The sequence below is a fragment of the Quercus suber genome, unplaced genomic scaffold (assembly GCF_002906115.3).
Source record: "Quercus suber isolate HL8 unplaced genomic scaffold, Cork oak 2.0 scaffold_317, whole genome shotgun sequence".
NCBI lineage: Eukaryota > Viridiplantae > Streptophyta > Magnoliopsida > Fagales > Fagaceae > Quercus > Quercus suber.
In genome coordinates, this window is record NW_027069772.1 from 485,688 (window position 1) to 497,955 (window position 12,268).

The window sequence follows — 12,268 nt, forward strand, 5'->3', positions numbered from 1 at the left end:
TTTCCCATTAAACCATAAGGAAAAGAAAAAAACAATATTGGTCCAAAAGTGGACATAATATTGTAAGATTATAAATAGAATGAGAAAGAACAGAATAGTATTTGGAATTGTAATTGTAATTGTTCTATTATTAAAGTCATTCCTCAATCCATTCCAAGTGTAAAAAGAAAAAAAGAAAGACAAAGATTGAAGCATTTTCACAATCTGGATTTGTATTTCTTTCTATTCAAGGGATTTTTGGAACATAGATGTATTGACCTTGTGATTCCTTGTTTGTATCATTATTACATGTAAACCAAAGCATTTGAAATCTTTGAATATTAAAATTAATGATTGGAATTTAGATTTTCAAACTGTAATGAATTGAATTAAGATCTTGTTTCACTCTCTAATAATTTAATTTGTTAAAGTTTTTAACGATAAATAGCTATTTAAAAAAAATCATATAACATTCTATACACTATCAAATCTAAGATAAAATTTTAATGGTTAAACAAAGTATCTCTATTGCAATTGAAAGGCTTTAAAAAAACTTATCCAACGTCAAAAACCAGCTTTGCATCTTTCCAAAAAAAAAAAAAAAAAAAAAAACAAANGTCATCATTTTCGTACCCATTTAAATTATTGCTGACATAGAAAACTTTTTTGGTTCTTGGTCCATTCACCACGCAAATGGGAAATGCTCAAATTAAAGCTTTGGTTCTTGCTTAGAGCTGAGATAATCATTTTCTTTTAATTCAGCATTTTTTTTTTTTTACTTCTTCTTTAGTTTTCTGCTCTTTATTTTTCCTAGCCTTAGATTTTCTTTATTTTCCTTTTTATTTTAAAGTATTATGTCTAGAAACATGCTTAAGTTAGAATAGGGGCTTCTACCTCAGGGCGTGTTACGCAACGTTACTTTACATATGCACCCTAGGAGTCCCGGGTACAATGTACATAGCCTTAATCATTTGTAGGTAGGCTCTTTTAGAAAATCAGGAAAATTTTTTTTTTTTCCTATTTTCAACACATGTTAGAAACATGCTTATGATGAATGATTCTTGGTAGAAGCATACTAAGGATTTGTATGTGTTGAAAACATGGTAGCTTTTAAAATCCTAGAATAGAAATTTTATTTTTTAATTCGAGAAATGATGTGTTTAGAATGTGTTCTTTTGTTTGTGCCTTACTCTTAATTCTTGCATGCATAGGAGGAGAGGTCCCTCTTAGGGTGGTGGATCCTTATATATAGTGGGTATAAGGATCTATATATAGTGTGTGTGTTTGGAATACGAAGAGACAGTTTTGCCAAACAGGGTAAGTTGGCGGCTTGTCCAAGTCGCGAGGTAACGACCTGGCCAGCCTAGGACTTTTGTCCTGTAATGCAACAGTTGGCGTGACCCTTCACGTTCCCGCATGCTTCTCACGTGCACAGCATTTGGCAGCTTGCAAGTCGTGAGTCAGTCGCGAGTCCTAGCCGCGAGTCTCTGCTTCTTGCACAGAGATGAGCAATTCTTCCCACTCTCTTCACACACTATCCTTACATGAATCCCACCTAAATACAGGGTTACTAAGTGCTAAATTACAAGCAAATTGTCACAGAATAAAGCCAACAAGATGGTTGATAAATTTCAACCTTACAATCTGCCCATTTGGCTATTCTGTGACAAAACTCTATAACAAACTCTAGACTTAACGCATGAGTTGGGAACAGTTGAAAACTCACACACACCTAACTCTAGAATCTGTAAAGCTTTTGAACCATAAGAACAAGAACTCCTGAAACACAACAACACAATAAGTTCATTGTATGTAGAAAACTTGTAATGCATATGGAGCAAGCACAATGTGATCAAGCACAAAAAAAAAAAAAAAAAAAAAAAAAACAAACCAGCGTTTCACAATAATAGATAGTGGGGACCAAATCTCCTGCAATCTTTTAATATCCAATTCTTGCAATTTGACCAATCGAAATCTGCCATATCATCCAATCAAACAAAGAATCTGCCATATCATAAAAACAACTCATAACTTTATTAGAGTTTAATCTGAATTCAGGCAAATATCTAAATATTAAATGACATTGACTTGACCATATACTAATTAAGTGGCATTTTTGAAACGTTTGATTTTTCACAAGTTCAAACGCCATTGGTTTTGAATCTTTTGATGGTTTTGACTTATCTATCACAATAAATGAATAAATGAATAAATATACATTTCTCTAGACGGTTAGATGTAATTAATAACATTAAAATACAATCAATATCATATGTTGTTAAGTTGGAAACATATACACTATAATTTTTCTGGACAATTTTTTTAAGGATTTAAAATTATATATATATATATATATTCTAATAATTGAGTATACTTTTGATTACTAGACTTTCAACCATCTTTTAAAAAAAATACTTTTTGATGGCTGGCGTGTTTAAGGCCAAAAACGAACAAGTGACCGACAATTACTAATGATTTCAGTTTATGTAGTTGAGTTTGCAACCTACAATTCAAGTTAAGGGTGAGTTTTTGAGGTTATCTCATCCCCATGGGATCAAGACCCTTTATTCAAATTAATTCTTCAGCCAAATGAATACCACCACTATTACATATCATATTATCGTAATAGTAATTAACTAATTACCCAAAAAAATTAAAAAAAAAAAGTCTCTTTTCGACAAAAGCACACATGTTTGTGTGAGGGTGAGGGTAATATCAAATAGGGATATTACAAATTGAGTGATGTTAGAAATATTATAAATTTTACTACTTAATTTTTACAAATTAATGTATCACAAATTATAAAAGACTAATATTAAGGATACCACAAATTTTACTGCATAATCTAATTGGTGTGTCATCAATCAGAGAAAATAAAAAGACATTTATTTATTTATTTTTTTTAAAATTCATCAATTATGTTCATTGTTAGACCAACTAGTAAAAATTACGTAGAAAAATTTGTAACATGTTTAGCATTTTTCACTTACAAATTGATGTGTTACTACTCCTAAAAATATAATTCAAATATATTTTTAATTGTACGAATGGGAGGTGTCGGTAAGAGAGAGTGCTTTGCACGTGACTGAAAGTATGGCCTGGGTTTTAAGTTTTAAATGGCCAAACCGATGGTGATATTCTAACGGCACAAAGCCATAATAAACCCAAACATTTTGCATTCTTTCAATTAATTTTAGTTTTTAAATTATTTGTTTTTGTGTGTTTAATTAATTATTAATATTTGTTTGTTTGTTGGGAATAATTTTAGTCTCCTACCCAATAAGTAGTAGTCCACCACCCTTAAACCTCATTCTCAAGTCTCAACTCTCACCCACCACCATCATATACATTATACATATATGGGTCTAATTAGATAAGATTTTATTTCCAAATTTTACTTAACTTTCTATATAGTCTTTCACTCTTTGATTTATCTCTTACCCTCTCCCATCACATATCCAATCTTCTACTATCTACAATCTACATTCATTCATATATTCTTTACCTTACCTTCTCACTCAAACCCCCCCTCCTCGTTTTTCATCACACCTCTCTCTCTCTCTCTCTCTCTCTCTCTCTTTTCATTTGTCTCACACTTTTTGTCTCTCTTCCTCTTTGCATCTCCTTCCTTTCTCCTTCTGCAAGGTAATGCCTCCTTTTCTTTTCTTTCTTTTTCTCACTTTTGCTTTTTTTTTTTTTGTATATAATTGGGTGTACCTCACTACCCATTTTCAAAATTGTATACGAACCTTTGAAAGCCACTGCCTTAGAGGCCTCTTTCTCTTCTCTTTGAAACACTAAATCTTAAGGTTTTCTGATTACATTATATTGGTAGGAACCTAATGTCTATTTCTATTCTTTTTTCCATGACTAAATTCTTGTGTTTTGTTTTAACAGGAGGGGCTGAGAAAGATGGCAGACTGCGATAGAGGTGAAGAACATTTTGCTTCTCAAGACCGTGAGGTACGCTGTTCATAATCTTGTTGTGATTGACTTTCTTATAAAACAAAGACTAGAGAATGTGTTGTTCAAAATAAGTCCAAACCCATAAAAGCTTCTTGCTGTTCTTGGTGTTGAGCAACCTAACACCCATCAATCTCAAACTTTAATTTCAGGACTAGTCTACCTCTTTCATAAGCATCTATATTTGAATGGTAGATGACACATCCTAGCTCTCCTAATCACATTCACCCAGATGATAACTTTTTTACATTGATTTCATATAAGTTATTTTTAGATATGGTATCTTATATAAGTTTTCTCGTTTTATTTTTGAAAAATGTGTTTGAATTTGATTAGAAAAAATATAAGATACTGCACTTAAGGAAATGAAATATACCTAAATTTTTGTCGTGTTTTCATTTCACATTTTGTGTTAATTTCATTGAGCCCACCACGTTGGATCAGGGTACTAATGTACTACAAAATCATTATTTCTAAAAGTGAAAATAACAGCTTTTTTAAATTTCATTTATTAATTTCATTACGTTTTATTTACTTATTTATTTTTTACCTCGGGAGGAGGAGGTGTTAAAAACTTCAAATGTTAACCGTAATTTATTTCTCTCTGGGTTATGTTCATCTATGATGGTTTATATGAATTGGTCTAGAAAGAAGTCATGAATCTTTTATTTTTATTTTTGGGTTTAAACTTAAACCCAAAAAATATTAAAAAGAAAAAGAAAATGGAGATATTTATGGGGTCAAATCTAAGAAGGATAAATGATATGAGGCCTGCTTTGTTATGGCATAGCAAATGGGCTCCACATCTAACGGTTAACAATAGAACCCAAGAAAATGATGAAATGATGGGTATTGTTTTAGTGTTTTATACATTTAAAGTGGTGCATGCTTGCTTGGATAATGGATACTCTCTTTGATTTGTCGGCAGAATGTAGGATGCTTCATAATATATATTATATATAGTATATAGTATATAGTATATACACCTCTCTCTATCTCTATCTCTATCTCTGAAGACTCTATCGGAACTGGTTGTTAGGCTGTCAACTTATTCACGTGGACTTTTCTTTTTTCACTGCAAATTGGACATGACTCTAAGATAACCCTTATAATGCTTACGTTAACGTTACAAAACGTGGCCAATTTTGTTTTTGTAACTTGTTAGTTGTAACATGTAACTCCACCCACCCTAATGTGACTGCTTTTGCTGCTAACTTAAAATGCTAAAACTTAGGTACAATTCTTTATTGGTTTTTTTATTAGTCAAAGTATATTAATTGATTTTATCTTTTTTTTGAAAAAAAAAAAAAAATTCTACTATATGACTGATTATTAAGGTTGCCCTTGGCTCAAACTCTCTTTCGTGCTTAGAGTTTTGTTTTCTTGTTTTCTTCTATGTATTTGATTTGGCTCAACTCTCTTTCGTGCTTAGAGTTTTGTCGTCTTGTTTTTTTTTTTTTTTTCTATGTATTTGATTTGAGGAAAAGGAAAGAAAAGAAAACCAATCTTTGCCTTTTGATTTACTTGACTTTTTATCACTATGGAGTTTGTTGGATGCCAAACTCCGAGTCTAAAATCTTGAGCATGTCCAATGTTGTCACTCATAAACTTTTGTTCAAATTGCCAAAACTAGTTGCTGGTTTTTGAATTCCTCAAAACTAGGAAGAAAGTTTCATCCAACTTTTAATGATGAATTATCCACATTCCGTGACTAGTTAAAATCAAAATGAATGACCAAGACTTTAACTATCTTTTGCCGACTTTCTAAATTAACAGCTGATAGGACCTTCCTCATTTTGGGCCAAAGAACAATTGGTAGTATTTAAAATGCAATGATCTAATTAGTTTTAGTACTTGATTGGAGTCTTAGGTTAGGTTCAATTTTTTCAAAGTCAGAGCTTTCTTTACTAATGCCAAAAGCCCAATGGATTTACTCAGTGGAACAATTCAAAGAATGGAAAATTCTTTGGCATGTGGCTGATCTTTACACCACGTGGCTAGGAACAAGCCGCCTGTATATGTGTGGTTTAAGGAGACGAGTTGCCATGGAGGTATATATAGTGTGGGGAGCAATTTATAGACTAGTACTTCTTTTGTTTGGTAATGAAAAGTAGTCCATTATTATGGTTATGTTACCATTAAATTAAGCAAGATTCTTTTTACATTTATTCAAACATGACAAGTCTCCTAATCCATAAAGAAGTCCAATCATTTAGTTTACTATTCCTATTTATATATATAAAATTAATTAATAAAAAAATTTATTATGGCATTAGTTTGTAATTGAATTTATAACTATTCAACCTATTTTTACTTCCATTAATAAACCTTGTTTTTTTGTATGGTCTATGGAACTAAAGGTCCATTTGGATTGAAGGGAAGAAAGAGAGAGTAGAGTAGAGTTGGTCCAATCCAAACGGACCCTAAAGAAATGAATAAAATGAATAATTAGCGTGCACAATTCTTTTCAAATAGCTTGACTCATGAAAAAGAATGCTAAAAGTGAGTTTTTAGAAGATAATGGTAATTGAAATATGTGGCATAATAGATAAGACTAAACAAAAATATCTCTAAGTTGTGTACTAGTTATTGTTTCTATTATCAGGTCTTATCCACTATAAAACTGGTTTCTTTAATACTTACAGAACACTTGAGATTTAATTTCTATGATTTCAAATGGTTAGAATTTAAATTTATAGGAATCTTATATTCGCAATAATATAAAATCTTTCAAACAAACAAGCCTAAATAGGCTCTAATCATAAAAAATTTCATTTGGTGTGTTATCACAGGAAAAATCCACAGGGAAGAAGTACGGAGAGCTTGTGCCAAAGAAAAAGCCATTGATTTCAAAGGTAAATCAACACTGCCAAATATCCAGTATGAAACAATTTTATGTCACATTAATTTGTACCAAAATTTACCACTAAACAAAATTATAATTTTTCTTGTATGGTTTTAGGATCATGAACGTGCATTCTTTGATTCCGCAGACTGGGCATTGTGCAAGGTAATTGATCTCAGTTAGCCTTGTTCAGTGTGTTTCATTACAACTCTAGGCATTTGACTATTTGTATTGTACCTTTGCTTATTTTTACATTCTAATGTGATACAGCAAGGTGCTGGAGTAAATCAAAAATCAACAGCTGCAGTAGAGACCTTGCGACCAAAACTACAGGTATAGAATAGAATATAACCTGCAAACCTTGCATTTATGCATTTTTTGATGGTAATGCATAACTTGAAAGTTATGTTAGGGATATTACAAATTTTATTACATAAATGTCATACAAAGCACAGATTGATGCGTCGATTTTTAAACACAATACATTACTATGTCAGTTTTTAAGTCTTTCGTACGTAGTAAATTTGATAGTAATTTAAACAATTTCTATATATACCTTAAAAGTATCTCATGAGATTTATGGTCTTATACAATTTGCAGAGAACACCACACCAACAGCTACCCCCTAGGAGACCAGCTTGTACATCTGGTCCAGATAACATGGTGAGTTTAGTTTCCATGATGTAATAAGTTCGTTTGGATTAAAAAAAAAAATGAAAAAGAAGGATTTAGATTTCAATTTTTTTTTGTTTAAAGGACTAGAATGGAATATGAAATGATAAACCTTTTTTAGATTGATGAAATGTATGCAGGGTTTGAGTTTTACAATATCAGAATTGTTCATCTTTGAACAAAATCTTCAAGATTCACATCATCATGTGTTGTAATTAAACTTGTATCAAGCAATTTACACTAACAATTATTTTTAAAATTTCTTAATTTTAAATTCTCAAATCTAATCACTGAAAATGGATTTGGTGTTTCACATATTAACAAATTTACTTGTGTTTGTGGATGTTGCAGGGAGAGTAGAACCGTTCAGGGCTTAAAGAAGTTGAGGGATGTCACAAAATTGTCTGTTCATAAAATGGCATACATTAAATTGGCTGAACCCTTGATATGTCAATAATTAGATCCTAATAAAAGAGTTTTCATTATATGCGAAATTTTCTATGTCGTAATATATGCTTTGTGCTCAGTTCAATCTTCCATTATAATTATTTTCATCTTATTAAAAAAAAAAAATCATTTTTTAAGAAAAAATTTATTCACATACTTTTCAATAAGTTATTGTTTTTAACTTATTAGTTTATACTTTATATTTAGCTATTTACAACCTTGTTTTTCTAGTCACAATTATATTTTAACCAATTTTCAACAAATAAACAAATGAGCTTTCAACAAAAAGCTACATGGAATTGCACAAAGGCTACTACACACATTTGCTCATACTTCATAGTCCAATAAAGATGAAAAATGCATAGAAAATGATCCTCTACATTTCAAGTGAAACTTTCATTTTAAAATGATTGTATTCCTTAATTCTAAGAGTCATTCATGCTAACCACTATAAAAAGTGATACACAAATAAGTGATTCATGATTACTTCAGGAGATATTTGGTAGAATTTTGTTCATTTATTCATACAAAAGCCATTACATGGACTTTTTGCTACGTGCATGTCATGTGTGAAACTTTGTATTTATGTTCAAATGTTTTTTTTTTCTCAAAAAAAAAATGTTCAAATGTTTGTAATTCACAATGCCATATGTTCAATGGAGTTAACACATTAATTTTCAGTGTAAAAAAAGCATATTAATTTTCATGTTTAATGATTTATAAATGATGTATTAATTATTTATGTAGAAGGAATTTATCTCGTCATTTTTTTTTAAAATTTAACTAGTTCTTATTTAATAGTAAGAAACAAGTCTTTTCATTTCAAAAAATCAAGATAAAGCCTCTCACAAAAGACAATTCATATTTCAAAAAATGACATCGTTTTTAGTGTCAATGAGCCTTTAATTACATTTCAGTAATACACCATCCACTTTGGTTCAAAACAATATATTCTGGTTCTAAAGCTCCTAATATTTCCACCCCCTCTCCCCTCATTTTCTCATTCTCATCTTCATCCATATTCATCTTTTCCAATTGTCTCTCGCTTAAGAGAATTTCCTTTAAAATTTAAAAAAAAAAAAAAAAAAAAAAAAAAAAAAAAAAACTCTTCACCTAATTAGTTTTCTTTTAGATATAATTCTGTAATTTTTTTTCTATATATAAAAGTAAAAACTCTACTTATATATAGCATGTGCTTTTGCTAAGGATATTGGAATTCTATCTTCTAAGCATAATTAAATAACTTTTAATTTATTCAAGCAATATACCATATGCTTAGTTATGTTGCTCTTAGCCATTTATGTTTTTCATTTTGCAAATACATATGCATCCTATTTCTCTCTCTCTCTCTCTCTTTATGATATTTTATTATTTTATTCTAATTACTTATGTCACTCCAAACACGGAAAAATAATTAAAACAATTTTGAAAAAAACATTTTATGCCACACCAAACACGGCATAGTTTATAATATTATACCACAAAATGAGTACATTCAAGAATCTTAATGAAAATGTCTTACAAATTATTTAAAAATAAAATTATAATGTACTTGCACATCATAAAAAACATCATGTAGTAATAACAAAGTTGGTTGTAATTAACCTTACCTTGAAGGTATAATCTTCATCTTTCTGAGTCTCTCAACCCACATCCCAATACTCTTTAGTGTGTCTGCATACCCAAAAAACCCATATTCACGACTCTTATTCATGCTACAAACATGTTGAAACCCAAAGTGTAAAACATTTTTAATTGCAGCAAAACAACAAATCTCATTCAATTGCGTCTTGTAAAGCCCATATCTTTCCACAATCTCATCCCAAACTTTTCCTTTAGCTTCCATCATCCCCACAAAATCAAACTCTTTAGCCTCATCAAATGGCACATATTCAACATCAAATATTTCACACAACACTTTCCAAAAGCTCTTCCATGTAAAAACATCACCATTGGTGCAATTAAAGGCTTGGTTCTTAGCCTTATCCGTAACAGCTGCCCATATATGCTGCTTTGCCAGTACACGCGCGTCTAACATATCACAAAAATGCTTCCACGTGTAACGTGTACCTGGAAACCTAAACGCCATGCTCTCATGTCGGCATATAATTGCATACACCGCCAACGTCAACAGCGCGTTGTACACGCTTCTTGAAGACGCACCGGTTATGATAGACGAGCGGTGCACGGAATAGGTCAACGACGACGCGTGTGATGCCAGAAGGTCTTCAAGCGCGTAGTAAAAGTTTGGGTATGGAAGGCGGGGCAAGTCTTCAATGAATGGTGGCTCATGAGGGATGAGATGGGCCAAATGAGCTGGATCATGGACTGGGCCCATGTAGTGTTGAGTGCCTGTTTGAAGGGTTATGTGGCTGAGCCGTGAAGCTGGACCTGATTTTAGGACATTGAGCACATTGGTTAGCATGGCTGCATTAACTTTAACATTAGCTTCTTCATTTTCACGTACTTGGATGGCTACCCAAAAGACATGGGTGACCTTGTTAGCTATTTGGGCAAGCTTGTCATGTGTGTCGCCGGAGTTTGTGGCATCAAAGGTGATGTATTTGTTGACAATGGAGGACGGGAACCAGCTCGGCTTGGGGCGCCTAGCCGCGCCATAGACTTGCCATGGGCTACCAAGGGCACTGGGGCTGTTTAAGGCTTCTGCTAAGCTCAAGCCAGCCATGCCTGTTACCCCAACTATTAGTGCTATGTTTCTGACATTGGGGTGGTTCTCTTGCTCCATTTGTGAGGGAGATTGAGAGCTAGAGATGATTGCAATTTTGAGAGCTGAAAGTAAGAGATAAGTTGCAAATTTCAAAGTATCTTAGGTTGTGTAAATTTCAAGTTGCATCTCTCTTATAAAAAACAAAAAAATAATAATAAAATAAAATCTAAGTTGCATCTAAAAATTCTTCTAAAAAAAAGTTGCATCTAAAAATAAAAAGCTCCTCTCTCTCATGGAAAGACAATTTCTACATATAAAAAGAGCCAATGAGTTATTGCTGCAGTACTTTGGTTTTTTTAATTTTTTTTAATTTTTAATTTTTTATATAACGAAAATTGATCTACAGTACTTTGGTTGTTTCAATTTCCATTGTTATGCTTGCCTCTGTTGAACTTGCTTATATAATAATAATAAAACAATAACACAACAAATTACCACAATATTTTTCACAATTGTTGATGTGTTAATTCATATAAAATAATAAAATATCATACTAAAAAGTGGAACCAGCCACAACTAAAAATAAAGGTATTGTGAAAAAAAAAAAGTGTTACATCCACAATATTTTCATCACAAATCTTGGGTTGAATTTTGGTATATTTTGTTTTGTATTTCTTTTTTCTTTATACACCATTTTAAGTAAAAACACATAAAATTAGGATTAAAATATTTTTCATCCTTGTTAGAGGTAGTTCACAATTCCTCCTTAAACTTTAAAATCAAGCAGCCTCATTAATATTTTGGAAAAGAGCAAATATGTCATATTTCTATTCTCTCAATAAAACTCTAATGAAAACTTATGATTCTTAAAATATTCCATTGTGTAGTGGCTAAAATACTCCTACTAAATTTTAATATCCCAAAAATTTTCTTCATGTATTTTGAGTTTTAGATGGTAGTAATACTTAAAAAGTTGGAATGGTAATATAAGGTGTTTTATTTGTTTTATTTTATTTGTTTGATAAGTATAAGGTGTTTTATTTGTTAACTAGAGAACATTGATTTTCTAGGTTTAAATATTCAAAACTTATAATTTATCTAATGAAAAATTTGATGACACATGCATTTTGTTGCATATTTTTTTTCTCTCCTAAAATGGATGTTCATAAAACTAATTAAGCTAAAGATTGCATCTAAATTTGTGTAAAATGGAGAAGATAGTATGAATTTATTTATTATTTATTGTGTATGGTTGAAGGTATTTGAAGAAGAGTTTCAATTGTAGCATATGACATCATTCATTGCGAAAATTTAAATATTGTGATAAAATTTTAGCAAAACTCAGTTGCTTATTGTTAGAAGCTAATGATATTAGTTATCATTTTTAAAATTTTTTAATGAGTGGATATTACCTTTAGCAAATACATATCAAAATTCTTATACGGATGAGATTAATTGTATATGACATATATTTTTTTTATGCATATAATTTCTCTTACTTCTTCAAATAAAAATTTTATCTTAATTTTCTTACACAAGAGATAGCACGTGCCACCCACACTACATTATATAAAAAGAAAAAGTGTGAATAAATTTTCTACAGTAAGTTTGGTTTAGTATAGCATGGTTTTAAAAATCGGACCGGATCAGCTGGTCCGACTAATTCAACCAAAAACTAGTCACTAATATGGTTT

General features: G+C 31.0%; 2 protein-coding genes across 3 annotated transcripts; one reads left to right on the forward strand and one right to left on the reverse strand.

The window, feature by feature from the left end:
* Positions 1-3,314: 3,314 nt before the first annotated feature.
* LOC112007330 (uncharacterized) lies at positions 3,315-7,953 on the forward strand. 2 transcript variants are annotated; one of them, XM_024039670.2, is made up of 7 exons: positions 3,315-3,624; positions 3,877-3,942; positions 6,735-6,797; positions 6,905-6,952; positions 7,058-7,120; positions 7,388-7,450; positions 7,811-7,953. In XM_024039670.2, the coding sequence occupies exons 2-7, from the start codon at positions 3,892-3,894 to the stop codon at positions 7,817-7,819; spliced, it is 297 nt and encodes a 98-aa protein (XP_023895438.2). In that variant the 5' UTR covers positions 3,315-3,624; positions 3,877-3,891; the 3' UTR covers positions 7,820-7,953. The 2 variants fall into 2 exon arrangements, with proteins under 2 accessions (XP_023895438.2, XP_023895439.2); XM_024039671.2 differs by lacking the exon at positions 3,315-3,624 and adding an exon at positions 3,680-3,788.
* Positions 7,954-9,405: 1,452 nt separating this feature from the next.
* On the reverse strand, positions 9,406-10,740 carry LOC112007290 ((S)-8-oxocitronellyl enol synthase CYC2). The gene has a single exon (XM_024039622.2). The coding sequence runs from the start codon at positions 10,650-10,652 to the stop codon at positions 9,513-9,515; it is 1,140 nt and encodes a 379-aa protein (XP_023895390.1). The 5' UTR covers positions 10,653-10,740; the 3' UTR covers positions 9,406-9,512.
* Between the last annotated feature and the right edge of the window lie 1,528 nt (positions 10,741-12,268).